This window comes from Mytilus californianus, unplaced genomic scaffold (genome assembly GCF_021869535.1).
Source record: "Mytilus californianus isolate M0D057914Y unplaced genomic scaffold, xbMytCali1.0.p SCAF_2, whole genome shotgun sequence".
In the NCBI taxonomy this organism is placed as follows: Eukaryota; Metazoa; Mollusca; class Bivalvia; order Mytilida; family Mytilidae; genus Mytilus; species Mytilus californianus.
In genome coordinates this window covers 101860179-101885756 of record NW_026262668.1, presented here as the reverse complement: position 1 = coordinate 101885756, position 25578 = coordinate 101860179, and the positions used below count along the sequence as shown (strand labels likewise).

At 32.0% G+C, this 25578-nt stretch overlaps 1 protein-coding gene across 11 annotated transcripts in view; it reads right to left on the bottom strand.

Moving 5' to 3' along the window:
- Positions 1 to 383: 383 nt before the first annotated feature.
- Positions 384 to 25578, bottom strand: part of LOC127730612 (octopamine receptor beta-2R-like) — a 51316-nt gene continuing 26121 nt past the window's right edge. For 3 of the 11 annotated variants that reach the window (XM_052239077.1, XM_052239076.1, XM_052239078.1), the window contains 3 exons: positions 24571 to 24694; positions 2386 to 2439; positions 384 to 1552 (listed from right to left, as the gene is read on the bottom strand). In XM_052239077.1, the coding sequence (XP_052095037.1) occupies positions 555 to 1552; positions 2386 to 2439; positions 24571 to 24694 (1176 nt within the window). In that variant the 3' untranslated portion in view covers positions 384 to 554. Of the gene's footprint in view, positions 2440 to 4778; positions 5176 to 16477; positions 16572 to 21715; positions 21793 to 22459; positions 23421 to 24570; positions 24695 to 25578 lie in introns of those variants that run through there. The other 8 variants (XR_007995196.1, XM_052239084.1, XM_052239080.1 and 5 more) reach the window with 8 other exon arrangements.

Here is a 25578-nt window from a genome sequence, read left to right as displayed (position 1 = left end):
AACGAAAGAGACTATTTCAAAAGCCTTGTATCTTATTGTTCCAATTAGATATACGATACTTTTGATCTTAGATACTTTATTAAAAGGGCTACTAGCTTATTGATCAGAAACTATTTACCCTTTCGGAGCCTTGGTTGAAGGGGTTCGTTCTGTTCAATATTTAGTTATATTTAACACGTATATTTTTTTGTTTCTTATTTTTTTGCCATATTGTTGTCTGTCTTTCAGCGACTTTTTACTGGTATATGCCTTTGTTTTACTATCAATGGACCAATACCTTTTTAATTAACTTGACTCAACTGACTGTCATTCCTACGACTCTGCGATCATGACAGTAACATTAATTGTTTTATTCTTAAATATTTGTATTCCTTTAAAAAACAAATACTTCAGTGTTTTTATTGCGCAGGTTTACAAATGCGTGAAATTTGTGTTATTTTCATTTACTATATACCCTGCGTTTCTAAACAGAAATTTAGATGATAGATACCCTTTCATACATTTTATGCCATTTAATTATAAAAATTCACATATAACACTATAAAATCCTGTTATTATTTCTTTGGACTACATCTGATATTTTCTTTACTTACAGTATACCTATGGCGATACTGCGGTATCGCCTGTTTTGTCATATTTGGGTCACTAGAACTTGACTGTTCATGAAGGTCACTATAACTTCTAAGAGATGATTCTAAATATGGAACATTGTATATAATATTTGAGCTTTTAGAAGTAGTGTTAAAAGTTGATATCGCTGCTGCATTATGTAATTTCATATTTGTTTCACTGCTTGCCCTTTTCATGGTATTTGTATATATTCTGTCATGGATTTTATTTATATAGTCTTGATGACTAGAATGAAATTTGAAGCCATTTGTATTTTCCGGACTGGAATCATGGTCAAAACTTGAAATTTGAATATCACAATCTGATGTGTTTACAGCAATGTTATCGTCTGAATTTGATGTCACCCGAGCCATTCGTGTCAGTCGCTTCCGTGAAAAATTAGCTTTATTAGATTCAGGAATACTCGAATGGTTTTTCATGTTATGATTTTTGTCAGGTGATGTCGCAATATGACTGACATGTCCATTTCCAGTTGTCATTTGTTGACTAGTTTTGTCGTCGTTTAATAGAGGTTCAGTTTCAAAGCTCTCCTCTTTTACTTTGTTCAAAGCAGAATGATTGGAGTAAGACATTTCCATTGAATGAAGAGTCGTTTCAGAAGGAGAAGGAAGAAAAACATCGTCTTGCATTTTAGAAAAAGATGGATCGCGTCTCATTGATATGATTTTTCCATTTTTGATCATGATGATAGAACCATCTCTCCTGATGAGAGAACTACCTTTTGCTGTTTTTGAAGTGAGTTGGCGAATTAATTTATGAGAAGAAAGAGTTGTTGGTGACGTCACACTAGTTCTGCCTAACCGTAACGAATGAATAGACTCGTCTGAGTTTCGTCTGGAACCATGACGCGACCCCCGAAATGAGGCATGAATCATCGTAGACAGTCTTCTGAGAGGCCCCGGGGAGCTGTCATGAAGTGTATCTGAAATATAAATGGTTAGTTGTGAGAGAAAAAACAAATACGATATATGTAAATCAGATCAGCCACACGAATACAATAAAATATAGACAGTGTTTTATCATTCAAGCAATTACAATTGCTACCACCTTTTAAATTTGATAAACATATGCAGTATTCACGGAAAAGCATATATAGAGTACAATTTAACTTTCAAGCAAAATCGTTAAATAAAAATATTGAAAATTTCAGAAATTCAGAAAGTTGAACATCTAGGAAAAGTTAATAAAAATCTACCAAGATTTAACTACAATAAAAAACTGAGAATGCATAATAAAATAATTATCCACAACAAAGGCATGCATAGAATGGCTGGCTAATTAAATAATGAGTTTGAAAAGCTAACGCATTACAAAACAAAGCACGTAATTTATAAAAGGTATTAGTTAAACTCACATTTACAATATGGAAAACATGCAAATGTTATAAAAATCACATTTTAGAATTAATTTTATTACAAATTCTTATTTAATACATTTATTAAATATATATAAATACATGATTCGTCTAAGAATAATAAGAAGCAAAACAACTGTCGATATAAGAATCGGTATGATCCAGAGAGTACAATATAATTTGCGAGATTGCATACAGACAATCCTAGACGAGACTACCTACCATGCAAACAACTGCCTATATAGTATGAAGTCAAACAAGTCACTGACAGAAATTGATCCAGTTGGAGAATGAGTTTCTATAGTGTGAGGAATATATATATATATATATGTGTATATAGCTAGCCTAAAAAAAATGTATCGAGGAGAAGGAGGAGGAGGTTGAGAATGATACTGGTATACCTCTGAACATAAAACGGTATCCGTTTATTTCGTCATATAATACTTCTATGTTATCTGTATAGGAAATAATTTAATTTAGACATAGTGTCAAGTTTAAAAAAATATACAAAATGATTTATAATATAAACAAAATTAATTATTGACATTATAAATACATTTTCAGGGATTTTGGGATCGGCATTAAAAAAATATGTTAAGTTGACGGATTGACGACACCATCTATAGCTATTGCCAAACAGCAAATGACGAAATCACAAAAATTATTCACAAAACATTTAACATACATGTATAAGATTCAAGAATGGAGCAACATGAACCAAACACAAAAACGGTGTGAACTTATGCCCCCAATAAATTAAATAGATGCCTGCTCCACTAGTGGCATTAACTGCTAAGTGCAAAATAATACAGCTGACCAATTTCAATGTCGGTACGGATTTTAAAAAAGTCCTATAAGATACCATGCTTATACTTTAATACGATAAATTCGAATTTTGTCATCAGTGGAAGGTAAAACGAATTGCGAAGTTTAAGAAAGAAATCCAAAATCTTGTACACAATCTTTCTAAGTCGGTGAATGCTGTGCCTAAGTTGGTTTATAAGCATGAAATAAGTTCCTACTCGAATATATCCATTTATATGCATGTACGTACATATAGCATCATGACAGAATGATCTGAGAATAAATTCAGTTTCATTGAACACAAAAGTTAATACACATCAAAACAAATCAGACATCGCTATTGTTATTTATAAAGGCATATGTTGTTTTATACAAAAAATAAAATGTGTACGCAGAACTCTAATCAATCATAACAACATTCATCAATAAACTGTTGACACAGAGATATGTCTCGACTGTCGTCATAAAATTCAGAAAAGGCAATCTGATGGACAGCAACATGCTTTATTAATTCAGTCGCTGGACCATATTCTAGTAGACACGGCCTAAAAATAATCGTCAAACTAATATGTACATGTACTGATAGTAGTGCAACTTTATACAAAATATCATTGATCTATCACAAGTAGTTCTTATCAAACTGACTTAAGCAGAAAACTTAACATAGAAAATTTATAAAATAATTCAAAGACATTGGACCATGACCTAGGGGGCAGGCCTCGAAATAGTCGTGAAACTGATACGAATTGATAGTAATGCAACTTCATACAAAACATCATTGATCTATCACAAGTAGATCCTATCAAATTAACTTAAGCAGAAAACTTAACATTGAAAATTGCTAATTAAATCAAAGTCACTGGACCATGTCCTAAGGGGTAGGGCCTCAAAATAGTCTTCAAACTGATATCTACCGATAATAATGCAACTTTATATTAAATATCAATGACCTACTCACAAGTAGTTCCTATCAAACTAACTTAAGCAGAAAACTTAACAATTGTTGATGCCGCAGCCGCCGCCAGAAAAGCAATCCCTATGTCTCGCTTTCCGCGACTTTCGTCGGAGGCGAGAAAATAAAACCACCCGTCAATCGTATTACTGGTATATATTTCATCACGTTAAAAAATGTCGCAAGTAACATATAAACTCAAACCATTTTGATACAGTGCAAATATTTCTTTTCACCAATATAAACGGTCTCTCAATTGTAAGAGTTGATATTTTCTTACCAAACAATTCGTACTGAATTAGCACCTTGTAGTTAACAGCAACCACGATGATGTGGATGTAAACGCCATGATATTATAAAATTTAATTGCACCAGGAACACACTGTTAACTATTATAGCTTGCAAACAATATTACTGGCAACTTTCCTACCAACTTTTTTTAAAACAAAAATATTACTATCACAAAATACACAATCTAAAAGTGATTATAAATGATATACATTGGTTATTGACAATATACATGTTACTACATATACATAACATATTGGTATGAGCTACTTGTAAGGACACCAATTTGATTTGATTTTTTTTAAATTTTGTAATTGCAATAAAACGTGTATTAATCACACGGGGGTCCATTGGGCAAATTATTAACATACATCCATTTCATCGAAAGGCATGAGGGAAACTAAATCATGCAAGTTTCAAAAAGTTTAAGTGTAGTATTCAACAGATCACATAAAATTTTTAATTTTAGTCATATACGTTTAGAATTGGGGGAGGTTAGAGGTAAATATATTGTGTTCACTATACAATCTTTTATAAAATTAAAAAAAAAGCAAGGAGATATGGTAGGATTTGCCTGCTCGTAGTACTTGTAAATAGAACAGTCGACGAGACGCATCAAAACGTCTGAATATACAATTTGTACTTCACGACATAAACTGACGAACAATTCTAAAGCTACAGATTTATATAGCGAACACACTCTTTGTACACCTTGAAAATCTGGAAAATTATCATGCGACTTATACATACACACAAGCATTTTGGGAATTTTCTCTTGTGGATCATCTGAAGGAAAAACAGCAAGTTCAAAGTAAATGATCCAAACTCAACAAAAACTAAAATAATGACACAAAACAGTGCATTTGCTTCATTGCTAGTATATATATATATTATAAGTAGCAGTGTCAATGATGTCACCGTTATGGAGTTATTAAAACATGTGAGCATTTCACCTCTACAACATTTACAATGTAATTCCCATAACCCAAACTCCATAGGAACAAAAAGGATCTTTCTTCTGTTATCCATTATATTTTCTCCAAAACTTTGCTGTAAGAAATTCTCTTCGTATATACGTGAAGCTGCTATAATGTAATACTTTAAATTTGAAATGTTTTTGTTAAAACAAATGCACGAATGGATATATCTACATTATAACACAAAAAAAAATAAACAATAAGTCGCTCTACGTCCATTAAAGTTGGGTTTTGGTTAAGAATTTCGTTCTTATTAATTTTAAAATAAACTGTACATTTGAAAAAAAAACAATATTTGAAAACTCTGTGAAAGAAAGATTTCGTTTAAAAAAAAGGCCTTATTAAAAACTAAATTTAGTAGAAATTAGCACGATTTCCATTGTATTCCTGTATTTATACTGCAAATTTTCTTCAGTATGCAATAGAAATGTTGTGTTATGAGAATAAGTATTTGATATATTTATCAAACGCTAGCAAAAATCTGCATAAAAATTCATTTAAAAATATGTATCCGATTAAAAAAAATATTTGCAATATTTTTACTATCAACAACTTGAGAATAAATGCAATCTAGTCTATACGAAATGCCAACTACAAGTTATCAGGAAGAAAGAAACAAACTTGTCTAGCACCGAGTCGATATTGCTGTTGGTGGAATGCTTATACCTGAGGGTATCACCAGTTCTTGTTGTCCAAACGCACACATATTTGTTATAAACGGGTAATTATCATTGTTATAATGAATATAAAATAAGGAGACGACCCAACAGAGTCTCAATGCACTGGATTCAAGCACATATAGGTCTTCAATAATGATCATAACCCATACCGTATATTCAACTATAAAAGTCCCAGGCATGCCAAATATGAAACAATTCAAACGAAACAAACCAACGGCCTGATTTACGACAAAGCAATAAACGAAAAACAAATATGGCAGACAGCAAACCACTGAAGTACAGGCTCCTGATTTGTGACAGGCACATATATAATGTGGAGCGGTTAAACATTTTTGTAAGACATTCTTTAAGTCACCATGATAAATTTATTTTTACCAGAATAACTAAGCAACAGCGACGCTCAATTGCGCGATTTGTCATTTTAAGTAAAGCCAATAACCAATGATATGTGATCGTATGATTGGTGATCGTGTATCATAAACCATCCATAGTAAAGCCAATCACTAATGATATGTGATCTTATGATTGGTGATCGTGTATCATAAACCATCCATAGAATAAAACAATTAGGTAGGTTCAAAAAGATTAATGAATCGGTCGGATAAGTTGGGGAAGAGTCATCAATTTAGCTTAATAACAGAAAAAAACTACAATGAGTTGTTACAAAGGTTCTTTTACGTGCTGTTGTCACACGCTTTTAGGTCGGTATAAAAACCATACATGTAACATGATAAATTTTCAATCAGACCTTAATGGTATTTATATATTCCGATCAGCCAATATTTACCGATTATCAGGTTGTCTGTATATTGATATTGTAAAATATCAGCTGCGAGTCACAATATGAAGGTTTTTGGAGAGTGGGCGCAGCGAATGAGTTCAAAAAGGCTTCATATTGCGACGTGCAGCTGATATTTTACAATATAAATATGATGAAAATCTGATAATCGACTAATCGGATTGTATTTGTGTATTTTGCATGATCGAAACAAGTGTTTGTCTTTGTTTCACCAGCAAACCGGAAGATGACTTGATAAGTATGGGTCAAACTTATCAACGTCGTTTGGGTCAAAGTTATTTAGGCTAGGTTAACGTATTTGACGTCACAAAGCCGTGATATAAAATATATGAAAAGCTGAGCAGAGTGATACAGACAGTGGGAACCAAAATGTAAGATATTCCTTTATACAACGTACCTTTAAGGTGTTACTCTAAATAGAAAATAATTTTGACATTTTATCTACATCTATATAGGTTATGAGGATCAAAATAGATCTGAAATGGTTTTTGAGGACTCCCACCGTCTAATAGACAAATCGAGACTGCTAGACATAATCCTAACAATGTTAATTTGATTGAACTATTTTTAATGACTTTGCAAGCAAGTTTCTTGGATTGAACCATTTTTAATGACTTGGCAAGCATGTTTCTTGGATAATTGATTTTCAAACTTACATCTTATGTGAGCAGACAGTGGAACAGCTTTTACATAGGGTCTAATGGGATAGAAATTAGGCTATTTTCTTCCTTCAAAAAACTTATCAAGGGTGTTTTGTTTCAAATTATAGACGATGATCGTTTTTCCGCTGTGTAACATTGTTTAACAAAATGAGCGTAGAAATATGAATAAACGTCCTGCATAGAAGCTCGATACAGCTCATAATCAATTAAGATCAATATAAATAATGAAATTTTCGATTCTGGTAAAGTTTGACATGCACTCCTTTGAAATAATCATGTATCGTCTAAAATATTACAACGTTATACTTCTCGTCGGGGAAAAACATTTTTAGTGTCATTTACACCTTCAGTATGTGCAATAGTTGTTTTTATTGTAAACTGTTGCCAGCAAAATCTTTTCAAGATGGAGAAAAGCTTTGATCTCCTTTCTTCTTTAATCATTTTTACATCAAGTCCCGTGTTACAGTAATGATATAATGTAGGCTAGATATAAATAAGTTAGTAATGCGCCTGTGTTTGAGAAGTACATGTATTAAAGAGTGCAGCTCACTTGCATTAAATAGAAAGATTCAATTATAAATTGTTGTTGAACGGATATAGGATAAATGTTCAAGTGCATTCCAAACTTATGAAAAATCAGTCGCCTATCAACATACACGAAATATGCCTAGCTGTATTACGCGTAATTGGTGAATAAAACACTTTTTTTAACATAGCCATGATTTTTTTATCATAAGCATTTAATAATAAATAATGAACATCATAATGATGATAATTTATAGAGCATACAATGAAGGTTGGTGCGGTTTATTTTAGAGTGAGTTTCTTCTTGAATGAATATATATAAGTTACATGATTGTGGGTTACTTATGATCTTAAAAAATAACTCAAATGTAAAAGTCAACACAATGTTTAAGTCAAAGAAGTGTAAAATGTAGGTTAGAGTAAGCTACTTTTTTGTCACTAAGTAATTAAAGTAAATAAAGCGAAAAATATAGACAAGAGTGATATTCTTTATGTGGGAGATTGCTATACCCTCCAATATGCATTCATACACAAAAGTCATATGATAGTAAGTCAATTGGTATCTTAGATTTAACACGCATGTAAACCATTCTGAAGTTGACGAAAGGTAAGATTTATTTAAGTGAGAGGTTGTTCATACATGAATGAATTTCAGTTAAATTGATAGAAAACGGAAAGTTCTCGAGTGATGTAATTTGAACGGACAGACAGACATTTGTGTATCCATCGCTTTGCATTATGTATGGAGGGGGGATTCATTTCAAATAATATAACAAAAGTGAAGGTTTGTAGGCAGATGTGCAATTTCACGCCAGGCTGGACTAAAATAATATCTTGAAAATGTTCGAAACTAAGAACTTAACTGTAGACTAGACTTATGATTTCCTACAAAAAGCTTTCAGGCTTCGGAAACAGAAGTTCAGTACTAGCTAAAAGAATCAGTCGGATGTCAATGATGTATGTGTGAAATACTTGTTGAGTTGGTTTTCTTTTTATGGAAAAGCTAATAGAATGATAATTTTCAAGTGATAAATCAGAGAGCGATAATTTTAGACAATAAAAGACCAACTGACATGTATACATACTTCAATAAAAATGCTCATTATAGTCCTCAGCACAGTAAATGTATTATCATGCACATAAATCTATGTTTTATAACTGTTACATAATGATCAATAACATTGCAGGAGTATCTGCTGTAGACTGAGTCAAATAAGTCAGCTAGCTTTACTGGTCATCTACCTTTTACCTCGAAAAGAGCACCTATGTATTGTCTCTCAATATTCTTTCATTAACCCATTTCTCTGACGTCAGTCTATTGTTCTAACTGTAGATTATTTTTCAAGAATCCACTGACCACAGTATTAACTTAAGAGAACTTATACTATAACTTTAAACATTTAACTTACGATCTTTTATCCTCTCAAAAACGAGTGGCATGTGTAGGATTCGAACCCGCGCGTATTTTCTTCATAACCAATAGAGTCCTCAGTCTATGCATGATACCACTAGACCACGATGGCTGACATCAATCAATTTCTGAATAGTAATCTTAAAGCGCCTAATTGTCAATATTTATCATTTAACTGTATTTCTGTGTAATAGATTATTCGCTTTTGTAATCTAATGAAATATGTTTGTTCATGTTTATTGAATTTGTTTTATTTTGGGTGTTATATTCTTTTAAAGAAATGGGTTAAAACTACTTCTTTGACAGTAAAAACAGAAACAAAATCATCGCCATTATATGAAAATGAAATATATAATACTTCTACATGTTCTAGGATTAAAACAATATTTTGGTCTAGAAAAAAAATTACAATGAAAAGTTTCATTCCGGGTACAAGGTTCGAACTTTGCACTGTTAATATCACCGTTATGACCTTCGTTACCAACGACTAGACGATCACGGCTATGAACAGCTTGATGGTAAGTTTATGAAATCAACATAATTATTCATTGTATATCCGTAGCAAGAGCAATTCTGATGGGGATTCAGAATGCATACCACAGATAAAACTAGTTTATTGACCGGTGAACGATATATGCCAAATGCAATAACGTTAAAATAATCTTAACTTAATGAAACGGAAACAGTTTAAACAAAATTTAATTATAATTGTTCAATTTAAATCGTAAGCACATAATTTTAATATTTTAGGAAAGCAACATGAATTTGAGCTTTATGAAAATGCAGATTTATGACATCTACGCCAATAATGTCTATTTTACTATGAACGGTTTAACGGTGTCTAGTTTGTAATATACCAAATGATGTAGCTAAATATTATATATATAAATTTTAAAGGTTCTAAATTTTGGTAATTAAAATTTTTTAACTTTTCAAAACAAGATAAATAAATTCTGTATATTAATATATGTCTTTTTGAATAAATTAGATATACCAAAATCTATTCAATTTAAATAATTTGTAATGATTACACATTAAATGAAATATGTATATACAAAAATAAAATCTGGTGTTAAAAAGGGGAGCTAACACCCAATTTAAGTTATATTAAACTTATGTTAACTTGTCAAATGTCTATATATAGATGCGAACCGTGTGGATATAATCATTTCCAGCTATTATAGAATAAAAAAGACAAAATACGAAACTATTTTTATGAAATATCGTTGATTCATTGTCAAAACGTAAAACAGACAGTCGTTTTACTAGAAATGGGTTAAGCTAGAGAATTGATAAGAAGTAGTGGATTCGGAAACGAAAATCAACTTGCGACTTAAGTCGCTCGTTGATTATCGTTTACGAATCCACTACTTCTTATCAATTCTCTACTACTATACAAGTCATATTTTAAAATTTATAATTTCTGTTCAATGAGTATCTCAATGAAAACCCTTAAAAATGTTAAAAGAAGATCCCGTTATTTGATAAACTTTCACTATTATTTTGCATCATACTAGAATTTTCTTTGTAATAGTTTTCAAAATTGGTTAGAAATTTTTCTTGTTTGAAGTTTGAAGCATTATTTTATTCATCAATACGGTCAAAGGTCACGAAAATTTGACAACTTATTGAACAAACGCAATGATTCGGCAAAATTTGTCAACTGCGCCACCTCCGACTGCAAAATGTTTAGGTGGCAGTATATAAATAACACATAGCTGAGAGGGTGATAGAGCAGATTGTTACCCCGAGAAAACATTGTCAATTGAGGCGAAGCCAAGGTTGACAATGTCTTTTCGAGGGGTAACAATCTGCTCTATCACCCTCTCAGATATGTGTTATTCAATTTATTAAACTGAATGTTCTATCTTTAAATTTCAAATGCAAAGTAATAAACTATGTCGTCTTATACATAACAATCATCCATATTTATTAAAGCGCACACTTGAGCAAGCGTCTCCGTGAAGGGTAATGGAGTATTTGCCATGGGATAGAGTAAATTGTCTCCCTCGTATTAACCAATCAAAATCTGGCATTTTGACCAGAAGTATAATAATGTTAATTCACCCATACCGTATAGTCAACTATAAAAGGCCACAACATGAAAAATGTGAATCAATTCAAACGAGAAAACTAAAGGCATACTTTATAACAAAATAACTTACGAGAAACAAATATGGCAGAAATGAACCAAAAACAACCACTGAATTAATGGCTCTTCACTTGGGACAGGCACTTAAAGAATGTGGAGGAATAAACATGTTTGTTAGCGCTCAACCCTCCCCTAACCTGGGATATTGGTGTAACAACGCAACATAAGAACACACTGTAAAATCAGTTGCAAATGGCCTAACTCAATGGATCGGTACGGATTAAGCACAAAACATATTGGCTTCAATTCATAGTGTATATCAAAAGATTACCGGCGCTCATAGATACAAGAATTCTCTCTATATATACACAATTATTGATAGAAATAAAAAAAAGAAAATATGTTTTTAAGCAATTATATCGTATCTTGTCATTTAGCTCTCTCGTAAATATAAATATTTAACACCTGTGTCTTTCAAGGAGTTTTTCGTTCTCAACGTTCTTGAAAATATTTAATCCAGTAAACGCAATTCGAATATATATAGCAAATGAAACTTGTGCATAACATATAATAATCAGTTAAATTTTAGGACATTTCTGAATGACAATGTCTGAAATATTCCATACATAAATGTATATGAAGTTAACTTTAAAAACCATATTTGATTACCCGTTTCGAATACTGAAGTTTGAGTCCCGATTTTTGATACTCATGCTTTTAATGATCTACTTGACCTTCATAGAAATGATAATATATATCTCTCTAATTAACAAACGAGGCATATTTCCCTAGATGGTAATGTCTCGTTGGCTCATTCATATCTCTGTGCTCATTTTATAAAAGAGACTTGCATTTCAATTATATGGAAAAAAAGTTTATGAAAGCAATCAACTACAGATTGATGAAAGAAAACGACAATAAAAAGAAAATACAACCACATTGTTTTGCTTTGAAACTGATGGGTATTCAATCTCAAGAGGTTTTTTTTTTAAATTATTTTTGCATTGCAAGTGTCAAATTGATTTACTATATAACACGAAGGAGATATGGGATGATTGCTAATAAAACAACTATTCAACAGAGTCCAAATGAAGCGGGTTTAAGCAACAATAGGTCAGTGTACGGCCTTCAACAATGAGCCAAACCCATACCATATATTCAGTTATTAAAGGCACCGAACTTACAAAACGTCATTACAAGTTTTGTTTTTCTTCCGTTGTTTCAATAAAAGAGAAACAAAACTTTCCTAAATTAATTGTATTATAAAATGTTCTTATTGGTTTTCACTTACTTTCAATCTATTTATTGATAACACTTTCAGTGTATCCTTCAAAGAGGTAGGGTCAATTTAGCCTGGATTTATTTCACACAAGCGCCAGTTAAAAAAACCTTCCGATCTTGACTAAAATTCACAGTATAACTGATTTATGTGAGGACTTCAGGGTTCTCAAAACATCATGGCGTATTTCTTAATTAGTTATTAAAGATAGAATGTGACTAATTCAGAGTAATTATCGCAAAAATGAATGAAAAAGACTTTCTAACCCAAAAGCAATATTGTATTGGAAGTAAAACTATAATGGTTTGTTTTTCAGACACGCTTTGGCATCAATCCGTATTTGTTAAGGATGTTCTTCGATGAAAAACTTTACAAAAACATGTAGAATTAGCTATTTGTATCAGGATAACATTTCAATTTTATGAAAATATGTAAAATTGAGGCTCGTTAATATTCAAATTCCAATAAGATTTAACAATTTTCGATTTTTGACCTAAGGAGTGACAGAAATTCAGAATACAATTGGTACTACCCCTATGACTGTATGATAGCGACACTTGATCTTTAAAAATATCACCATCCCCCCAAAGACTATATATACAACGTCAGCTCAAACGTATGTTACACAGTAAGGCAAGCTTGGTGATGAGAGATCGATAGAAAAGGCGTATATTTATTGCCAGTACAAATATATATCCTTAGAACAAGTAAAACTTTGTTTATTGCTTTAAGAAATAAAACCAACAGGTTAATTACAGCTTTCGCAACGTCAGAAAGCATCTGCAAGAAACAAAGTTCTTTATAGCTGCATATTTTTTTTAGCTAAGCACAACCTCCAAAAGATAATAATTTTATACATGTAATGCATGTTATGTTAACACCAAAAAAATTAAGAAATTAAATTTCATTTAGATTTAATAAACTTAACCTCCCTGGAATAATGACATGTTTTCAAGTTAAATCGGATGATCACAAAAAACTACATAAAGTAAACTATTATAATATAGTTAGCTTTAGCTAAAACTAGATGCACACAACTAATCACCATTTATTATAAAGCACTTTATATAATTGTCTCTATCACTATCAGAAAATTTCAATAAACTATATATCTCGACTTTTCAGTTGCTTATTATGTCTGATAATCGCAAAATTATGCAATAATGTTGAAAGAATATATAAAATAACATCATTATAATGATAAAGTGTGATCAACTGATAAAACAATTTACCAGTTAAAATTTGGCAAAGCAAACATCTCCACATAACCAAAAATACATGACATAAATCATTGTTAAGGTTCTTTACTGCTGAGAATGGTCTACAATAAGTCACTTAACTAATGGGAATGGTCTCAATAAGGATGATTTTGCTTAGAAAAAAAACAAAAGTTATAGGAATGCTTTTGCTTAAAAAAACAACAAATTAAAGTCATAAGTTAGTCTTGGAGAATATGATTAATTGTTTAGTTGTTGGCTTTGAACTAGCTTCCAGTTACTGAGAGTACTAGTGCTCTTAGATCAGTCAAGCCATTTCCAACTTGATTTTTACAGTTTGTTCTCATGTTGTGCTGTTACACCACTGTACCAAGTTAGTGGAAAGTTGAGTACTCACAAATATTTCAACCCCGCAATTTTTATATTTGCCATATACGTACCTATCCAAAGTGAGGAGCCTGTAATTCAGTGGTTGTCGTTGGTTGTTCTCAGTCATTTTTGTTTGTCGTTTATTGCTTCAACATAAATAAGGCCGTTGCTATTTTCGTTTGAATTGTTTCACATTTTGTCATGTCTTGCCTTTTATAGCTGACTATGATGTAGATGTTTTATTTATTGTTCTAGGTCGTATAGTGACATATAGTTGTTCAAATCTAAGTGAATTAGATTTGGTGAATAGTTGTCTCATTGGCAAAACTTCTTTTCCACTTTATAAAATAAGGAGATGTAGGTTAATATCACATCTCTTAATTTCATAAAGTGGAAAAGATAATTTTGTTTTATAAAAGGGACATAACTCCTGAATTACAAAACTCGTCTTGATTTTTTATGTCCCATACTTAGTGCAAAATATATGCATATGATTTTGATCACAGCAAACTAAAGAGTGGCCGTCGCGAAACCTTATGTTTTGATTAGTTGGATTTTTCTAGAGACATTACACCTATGTATAATACTAACAGCTAAACCGATGTGTTTGTCATATTCTGAAAAGAAAATCATGGATATCTACCACAGGACGTTAAGCAAACAACAACCAATCAATCAATCTGTAGTTTATAGATAATACAGATGGGTTTAAATCGAACTTTACCTGCATTTTAAGCAAATTGAGTTTGTACCAAATGACAAAGATATGATCGACTCGAGCTACTGTTACATTTTCATCACCAGGTAGACCGACAGATTGATCGACATAAAACAGCATTCTACTCTTCTGATTATTTGTGGTAGGGGGGAGTTAATGCATTCATCGAGAGAAACGGAGCAGTGCCAGCATATGGATTACACTGTTTGTTTCAGTTGTAATACTTGTATTCTGACGATATACTTCATCGCCAAAAAAAAAACATATAAACAAGCCAGAAATACTTACTTATTTTTTACTTTGCATGTCAAATCATCCATGTATATATGCATTGAAGGACTTCTAGAACAATAATGATCGGAAAGAAAATAAAAAGATTGACTTTCGACTTTTTTTGTGTAATTGTTTAGAATGAAGATTGAATCATACCACACCTTCTAATTTTATACTGAACTTGAAATAAAAGCAGGAGTATATCAACATTCCTCTTTTACCGAGGACACAACCCCACTCCTGTTTGCCCCTGATTGAACTGGCTTTTGAACTGGCTTTTCCCCTTTAATCTGGGGTATTTAAATGCATGCTTAGATGGAGGAAATGTGGTTAATGATAAAGAAAATCAATTTTGGTTCTTTCCGCCATTTATTTACAATACTGATGGTTTAATGAAATTTACAATATTCAATTGCAATTCCACGCAAATCTACAATTACCTAAATTGTTTTATATAATTGACATCAAAGTAAATAATGACAGATCTGCAATACCAATTATCCTGAATTATTGACTGTAATTCTCTAATTAATGTTTGTTTCCTCTAACTAGCAGCATGCATAAAATAAGTCAATTTAGATTTTGAAGAAAACTTATCAAAGTAGAATGAACTTATTAGTCATGATTCTTATTATATATTTTATAACCAGATATATGATATGAATAATTGGATATTTGGCGTTTACGTCAATGTGACAAACCAAAGGACATCTAGAGTTCAATATACAGTCACAACTGGTGTCTGGTAGTTTATTTGCTTTTTTTGTGAGTTCTGTTACCATATGGAATTCAATGACCATAAAAAATATAGTTACACTCAGATGAGTCAATAGAATATTTTATTGAGTAAGAAATTTTCTATTTGATCATGCAATTATTTTGTAATGTCGTATACAGAGTAGGAATCGTCATATGACAAAAAATGACTCTCAAAGGAACAAAGCGTATCTAAAACTATTAAATAAAATAGTCACTATCATTATGAAATACAAATAACTTATTCAAGATCAATGGATTGTCAAGTCATATTTCTTATATCAATTCATTGATTTATTTGTAAAAGATAACGCTTTCCCCCCACCCAAATCTAAAAGATGGCTGTCTTAGGTTTTATGCATTCCTAATTTTATCTAGTCTACTATAACTATCTTGCAAAACATTGAATGGTCTTACAACTTTGTGACAATTTTAATTACACACAATGTATCGTGTAGAATCTACTTTTGATGCTATACATGCTTCCCATTCATTTCCTCATACCACTAGATTTCTACTCAAACACACATCACCGATTATTAACACTAAAAGTTTCCACACAAATGCAGTCTTCTGTTCACTGGGTAACCCTTTACATTTGATTTAAACATGCTTCTACTTAGCTATAATTGTTAAATATCCTAGGACAAGTCAAAAACTTTCATAGAAAGATTGTCATGCCAGTATTTACCCTAGTCAAGGTCCAGAAAATTTTCGATTCCGTATTTCTTTATTTATCTCTGGTGTTGGTCTTCTTGTTCTGATATTAATTGTACCTAATGGACCTTCAAAAGATACACAACTTTATTGTTCATTCTTTTAATGACAACCCATTCGGCCATAATGTGGAATATCACAAGTTCATTTATTGCAAAGTCCAATATTCAGAGCTGTTGTATAACAAAAAGAACTTGTCTTTCTAGAGAGTTTACGTGTATCGTTCAAATGGCAAAACTGCAATGTACATATAATATAAATAGAATACGGACAATTGGGACTATTATGTACTTCTTTCTATTCATCAACGGAAAATTTCCAATATATGAGCATGGCTTTGTTGAAAACTAATTAAAAGCTGCAAAGTCGCACGATGGATAACAAAACATGTATAACATAGTATTCCCTGTAGCCCAGCTACATAGACTTTGCGAAGAATGATGTTGGAGATAATTTAATCTACCAGACAATTTATAAGAAACTACATAATTTATAAGTCTTTTTCCAAAGCAGATATTCTACTGAGATAAAATTACAATCCATCTTTATTATGCAGTCTCAGTGTGTTGTGCAAATTAAACGATGGAACCCCTGTTTAAGGTGGAGTTGTCATGTGTATGTAATTTCGTATCTGTTCGACCAACTAAAAGTTCGCAGTTTAGGAACATCCGTTTAATTTTAATTGAAGGCAATGAATAAATTCTCCTTGCGATCAAAATGGAAGATTTTCCATATAAAAAGACAAAATTAAAGTTCAATTCTACTATGCCTACATGTCTTTTTTGGATCTATTTTGATTTCGTCTCACTGTCGTATACTTTAATAAATCTTCGGTTATTTTCATCAATATTGCATACTTATATATCCAAGATTTTAAAATGAATCTTGACACTACCCATGATACATATATAACATTATATAAAGCTCAAAATTTAACCTTTCTGACAAAAAGCATATCAATGATCAACAAAACCACACCAGTAATGATAACTTCAACCACAGAAAATCCATCTCTTTACTTACCCAGGTTTGTTAAAATTATTCACATCTTAATCTCATTAACATGTTTTCAGAATACATTGCAATAATGTCCCAAAAATAAACAAGTTAAAATTTCCGAATTGTAATATATTTAACAAATTGTTTTGGACCATGTCACTGAAGAACAACACATGCAGTATCAACGCATGCGTCGTTGCTGTTGTGTTTGGGGTTTGTTTTTGTTTTTTTGTTGTTTTTTTTGGGGGGGGGGGGGGGATCGGAGATAATAACAGGTGATAGCTTTGTCAATTTGAAAGCGCTAAATCTAAATTTCAACCATAACTCACACTAATATTACCTCTATGACAAATTTGAAATTCCATATAGTTGATGTTTGACATTGAAAAGTTAAAACTTATCTTTGAAGTGACATTATGAGCTTTTAATAAAACCCCTAAAATACCTGGTAAAATCTATCAACAAAAGCGTCAATTTTACTGTTGCCTTACTAACAGACATGTACGCTCACAAACATGTTTAACTACGCCACATTCTGTATGTGCCTGTCCCAAGTCAGGAGCCTGTAATTCAATGGTTGTCGTTGGTTCGTGTCTGTCATATTTGTTTTTCGTTAATTGTTTTGTTATAAATTAGGCCGTTAGTTTTCTCAATTGAATTGTTTCATTTTTTTTTATGTCGGGGCCTTTTATAGCCGACTATAAGGTATGCATTTTTCTCATTGTTAAAGGCCTTATGGTTACCTATATTTGCTTGCATCTACTTTATTTGTACTTTCGTGGATAGTTGTCTCATTGGCAATCATATCATACCTCATCTCCTTATTTTCATATTACAATATGTTACCAATTATGCCAGTTTCAACTAGTGAACTAAAGATAGGCAATGCCGTTACACGTTTGACACGTTTTTTGTCAAAAAAAAAGGTCACAAAAACTGGTATAATCATGTCAGATTTTAAAAAGGTCAGCAAAACTAGAAATGTTTACTGGAAACATAAAAAAGAATCACTTAATTCCAAAAAGGTTCAATACAGAAATCAAACTTAATCTTTGTCAATAAAACATGAATAAAGGTCTATGCACTAATTTAAGTGATTGGAGATTACGTAGTTTCTTAACGTCTACTGTTGCATTTAAACATACTAGTAATCTAGGTCAATAATACTGAAATGTAGGTCATCGTGATCTACTTTTAAATAAAGAGCAAAAAGTCGAGAAAAATTTTCAAAGATCTAATGATCAATCTAGTCAAAACAGTAAAACAAAAGAAAAAAGATTCAAATATGTGTACATAGGATACCATTCCCCGCTTATACTATCAAATGTCGATGTTCAATAAACCGTGAAATCTGGGTCAAAACCCTAATTTAGCATATATTCTAAAAAGTTTACATCTTAATGAACATATGTACAAGTTTCAAGTTGATATGACGTAACTGACCATAACCATTTACCTGAAACGGGACGGACGAACGGATACACAGACCTGAAAACAAAATGACTCTACTATCGGAGACGGGAAATAAACAAAACAATCATACTTACTGAGTTACTGTTGATTCATATTTATTTATCTATTTTAATTGTTTTTTGTGAGAAAAAAAAGAAAGTTCAAATGGGTTTTACCGACTAGGAAAACGGAACATTTCAAACGAATTAGAGGGTAAATTAACTAGGAGTAGTTTATTACAGAATTTGCACATACATTGTAAAGATATTGGTTCTTTTAAGAATATGAATAAAACGAAAATGAAGTACAGTACTAGTATGCGCAAATAAGAACACAACCCAACCCTTAAGACTTATTTGAGATCAACAACAACAGACAACTATAATTGCAGTATGTCAAGCTCTAAAACGTCCATAATCCAGAAAAGTTGAAATAAATAAACAGACTATGAAAAGATCTTTATATATTATATATAAGTTACATAAAACGAAACATTCGGAAACTAGACATCTGTCACTGACGGTAAGTGTTTTTGACTTGGCATAGGCATACAAAACCAAACTACATCTTATTGTATATAAAGTGGAACGTCCATTTGACTATGTGGGGTGTATATACACGGAGTTACGTCCAGGGTCATACTGATGGACGTTCAATTCGGATGTCCTTCGTAGGGCTTCGGAGTTCCGCGCTCTCTGCATGTTAAAGAACCAGGAGTCGGTTTCACAAAAAACTTACGACTGAGACTTATCGTAAGTCATGAACAATTCAGTATACTTACGAACAATCTTAGTCGTAAGTTTTTTTGTATACGTACGTAGGTGGCATGTTTCTGCCCTATCCAACATACCCTCATTTTCAAATTGCGGTCCGCATTTCCCGCCCTTTTGATGATAGTTGGCAAATAAGATATGTTTAAATTAAACTTCCCGCCCTTCATCCCGGTTGACATACCTTGCGGGCCCTACCTATTGTATTATTTTTTCTGTTCCTGAATATGAATGACATAATTGCCACTGGGCGTTAAGCAAGTAGCAGTCAATCAATCAATGTTATTATTCAATAGTTATAGTTCTTTGTTAGGGATTTATCTTAATTATTTCATCGTTCCTTTCCTGTTGTGATTTATTGCATTAATTGTTGAAACCATGTCTCTAAATATAATTTCCATTATATCAGAAAATTGATTGAAAATTCATCAGTCCATAGTAATTGTTGTCAGATTTCCGATATGGTTAGCAATGGGTTGATTATGAAATGGAGTATTACAATCCACCAGCGTTCATTATCTATTCCATAAAGGATTTTCGTGATTCCAAGCACGATTTCTCCATTCGAAGCTTCATCAACGTGAACGGAATAATGTTATACAAATTAGAAGAAGAAATTTCCTAATTACAGCCAAATGATATCTTGATCTTTGTTTTCCTATGAATATCTTAAAGAAATTATTCTTGATTTATTTTGGAACTACTGACCAGTTATTGTATATATTATTTACTTGGAGCAGATAGAACACATATCTATTCAAATTTTATTAATTGATTTTCGTTATTTAACGCCACTTTCAGCATACTTGGCTATAGCATGACGGTCAGATTTTATTGGTGGAGAAAGCCAGAGTATCCGAAAAGAGCCATCTACATACGAAAGAAAAACTGGCAACCCTAGTCAATAAATATATGAGTCGATCTCACAACCCCCAGTATTGACAGGCTAGTAAAATTTAAAAGGCAGAGTTAACCTCTCCAGTAATAAAACTAAAGAGGCAAATTAAACCTCCCCAGTAATAAAAAAGGCAAAATTTAAGAGACAAATAAACCTCCCAAACGGATAACATTTTAGAAAGGTAAAATTTAAGAGGACAAGTAAACCGCCCCAGTGAAGAAATTGGGGCCCCGGGCTGATTTTAATCCTTCCTGAACCTACTCCTTTAAGAAAAAGAGTAAACCGCCCCAGTGATAAATTTAAAAAGATAAAATTTAAGAGATTGGGACCCCGGGCTACTTATAACTCTCCTGAACCTACTCCTTAAAGAAACAGAGTAAACCTCCTAAGAGTTGAAAATTAAACGGTAAAATTTAAGAGACAGAGTGGTAAAAATCTTCCTACGCCACCTACGCCACATGTTCTTGTCCCAAGTCAGAAACATCGTCAATAGTTGGCTTTATATTTAGTTGTATCTTAATAATTGTTTTCCTTAAGGAATTGTTGTTAACTGTAATAGTCTCTATTTAATTTATTCACAATTTTCTAAACTTGGGAGAGATTTAGAGCTCGACATCCTGTATAGACTTTTTCTAATGGTGAAGCCTATAAGTTGACTTCTTCGTGTGTTTTCGGCTGCTTTTTGTATGTATTTCGATTGCTGTCTCATTAATGTATACCCACATCTCTGTTTATTCATACAAACTTGAAGTTTACTATCTTTGATTATTAAGTACTTGTTTATCTGGAATACACATGGTATTGTCACTGAATAAAATTAATTATGATTTTTAAGTGAATTATTATCTAACATGAAATACGTATTTTTTCTTTCTTTCCGCACATATTAACAAAATTCAAGACAAGAAAAGAAATAACAACAATATGCATAAGGTAGGTCACAAAACATGTTTTACACTCAATAAAATCATAATTATACTACACACATATCTAAGCATAACTTAAACCAATACTATCACAATTCCGGCAAACAAAAATGGTAACAAATAATACTATGAGCATGACACATACTCTGAACATACAACGTAAATACCTCATACTCTCCATTAATATGAGACTTATCTGGTCTTCTGATGTAATGTCTCGTTACAGGGGCTTGAGATAGATTTGCTGAACAGAAAGGAATTGTTAGTTAACAATCATAGACATTGTTAGTTCAATTTTGTATTTTGGCTAAGGGTACTAACCTTCAATGAAGTTAAGTATATCTTTGCCCTTATATGTACTTATTTGTATTTTATTTTTAGGTCATAGGAAATATATAATTTCTATTCATATGCATCTTTTATTGTCACACTTTAAAAAAAAAATTGTCCGAAATCTCACTCAATGGTTCGTATCTGTCAAATTAAGAAATTATAAATGTTCTTGCAAGTATTTCGAAGAGGGGTCGTTGTAATCAATCATGACCATGTGCATTGTTTTCTCAAAACCATATCCCATAAATATCCTAGTTTAGTATTTACAGAAATAATGAAATGATAATATCTCCAAAGCACTTCTTAATATGGTGAGCATATATCAAGAAAACGGAGCGTACGCATAAAATAAGAGTATATTTGAATATTCATTTCTTTCAGACCTGATTCATTTGGCCTGTAATTCTAAACAAAAGCAACCTCCAACGTGATCATTTTCTATTTTTTCACACAGACTATTGAAAGTACACTTTGTATGCCTGCAAACCATATTACAGTTTTCCAATGCTGCATGTATTTGTTCTCTGTACAGTCGATTTAATTTTCTATAACTTTTCCAAACACATCAAATATTTGAACAGGAATGTAGGAGAAAGTGCAAATATTACTGAATGACCTGGTCTTCTTAATTATGATTATTCAAACTCGTAATGTACTGAAAAAGGCGTTAAAGCAATAACATGTCAAAGCGGACAGGGCACGACTCTTTTTGCTCTGACAAATACATTTCATTAATAATTCTATAATAATATTTTAATATCTTATATTTCTTAAAATTCTTTGGCATATTTTTACTATCTTGCTTTTCGTGTGACATGCAAACTTCCGTCATGACCTGATATATAGTAATACGCCAGCAATGGTAACAGTAAATTAAGGCAATCCCTTCTAATGACAGAAGGTGTTCAAAATATGAAAATCGGCTATTAACATCCACATTTTGCTTTAGGCTATTTCTTGTATTATGCTTGTTAATATATAATAGGAGGAGGGGAGGTATGACCAAGCAAGATAATTCATTTAATGAATCAAATGTATTATTGTATAAAGTAGGTGTTGAAAAGTACTTAAAAATTTGCTTAAATCCACTTAAAATATGGACTAGTCGGGAAATTACTGCTTACACAATGATAACCTTATACATTTATGAAGTATGTTAACAGTAGTTAAAAATATTTATCGTTTATAGAAAATAAAGCCTATGAACACAACTATAAAATGGTGCCTACTGTATACTACGATTCAGTATTTCCCTTTAACTTGCAATGATTTGAGTCACTACAATATACCCCTTTTAATTTTACTTTAAAACTGACTTGCAAAGATTATGAACCTTCGTACACATATGCTACATGAACCACTAAAAATTAATTAATTATAAAGCATGTACGTTTTTCCTGTTATATATATTTGTTCAAACATTTGAATGCAAACTATGCAATAATGCTATATTTTTTTTGAGTCTATACAGAATGAATTATAACGTTCTCAGCCTTACCAGACTAGTACTAGTATGGCAAAACTCATCTAATCAGACAGCTAAAAAATGAAACCACATAAAAGATATGTTAACTGCATTTTCTGCTAAGGAGAGTGAAAATAATTCAAAAATTAAAAAGGTGTCAAAAAGGTCAATTTAACTCAAACTAATGAATATAAATGAGATTTATAAAAAAAATAATAGTAGCAAAAAACTTGCATGAAGCAAGAAACTGTTTCACTTCTCTCTCTCCCCCCCCCCCCCACCCCCCCCCTAAAAAAAAATAATTATGTGTCCATAAATCATGCCCCACTCGCACTATCTCATTTCTGCGTTCAGAAACAGCGATTTCTTCGTCATGACCCTCATATGGCATATATTCTAATATATTCACATAATAATGAGAACGTGTACTAAGTTTCAAGTGGATATGACCACTAACTTCACGGTATTTCACCTCAAACCAGAAAATTTAAACTGATAAATGCCTGTGGGACGAACGGATGGACAGACGAACGGACGGACGGACGGACGGACGGACAGACGGACAGACAGACGCACAGACCGGAAAACTTAAAGTCCCCTTTATATCGTTGTCAGGGCTTTCAAACGTTGAAAGAATGGCAAAAAAAACCCTTCTAATGCATTTCACATTTTTAACGTTCAGTTTTAGAAACTTAAAAATGGCAAAGTTAATTGGTCGTCTCCAACATTGGATTTTTTTGTTAACACTACCGTCCTTTCAGATTTTGATCCATTTGGCCCAATAATTTCATAGGAGATATTTTTTACGTTAACAGACGACGTAGACGACGCACGTGTTCTTGAATTGTATAAAAGTTAACACTTAAAGCCACTAAATAAAAAGAAAATTTTAGAGATGAATATATACATGGTATAAGCAACAGACGACTGGAAGCTATATGAATTGAGTATACGAAATCAAAAGATTCTATTCAAGTGTATTTACATTTGTCTAAATTGAGCTTTACAATTTTAAACTTGTTTCTTGTTGGCTTCTTAATAAAATACAGGAAAAGAAATCAACGAGTCGAGCTAACATGGTTATACAATAAAGTATTGATAAATTGTGATACATCTGAAACAAATAAACAATTATCTCAAGTTTGCTTTAAGTGCATTCCCGTGTTTTAAAATACAGCTACTTAGCACAAATGTGAAGTGATCAACAATTTATAAGGGACTTACCATCAGACACGACATAGGATGGTTCCTGACACAATATCTCCTTGTACCCCTCTCGAAAGGACGGACTACGCCAAGCATATATAATAGGATTACAGGCGGAATTCATATAGCCAAAACAGTAGGCCTGTTAAAAAGATTAGAAAACTAATTAAGTATTACAATATATTTCATTTATATGAACATAATCACATGCAATGCAAAACTTTCAAACCCAAAGGACTAGGATTGAAACAGCTATCATTACAGGTCTCTGTATACAGCCTTCAAAAATGAGCAAATTCTATATTGTTTGGTAATATATTTTAAAAGGCCCAAAAGAACAAATGTGAAACAATTCAAACGAGTAAATCAACTGCTAAAACAAACAAAGTAAAAAACAAATATGGCAACATCAAACAACAACAACCATCGAATTACAGTCTCCAGTTTTGGGAATTGCATATAAAGAATGTGTCGGGGTTAAACATGTTTGCGAGCGCTCGATCCTCCCAAGAACCTGGTACAGCGGTTTCACTGCACAGCATCAGAACTAACTGTATAACTCAGTTGGAAAGGACTTGACTTATTAATGTATATATTGTTTAGTTGACTGATTGATTGATTAGTTATAATTGCTTACTGTTTAATTGATCAAGTAACCAGATAGATATTCCTTTCAAAATAATGAAGTAAAGCAATGTATACAAAATGTTTTATGCTCCTTTTTGACGAGACGAAATCATCCTGACTGTCAAAGGGCCATTAGCTGTCAAATTCATGTTCTCACCGATTTGACTCAAATTCTCATATTTGATTTATAACATACTAAAACGTATATCCAAATTACAAAAGTCTAAATTAAACAATTAACAATGCATCATGCAGATGCGGATCCAGGATTTTAAAAAGGGGGGTCCCAAACTAGACAAAGTATGGAGTGGAACGGGTAAAAAGTCTGGATTAACCATAAATGTAGCTCCATAAAGGGGGCAGGATCCCCGCCCCCCTTAAATGCGCCTCTGGCATGGA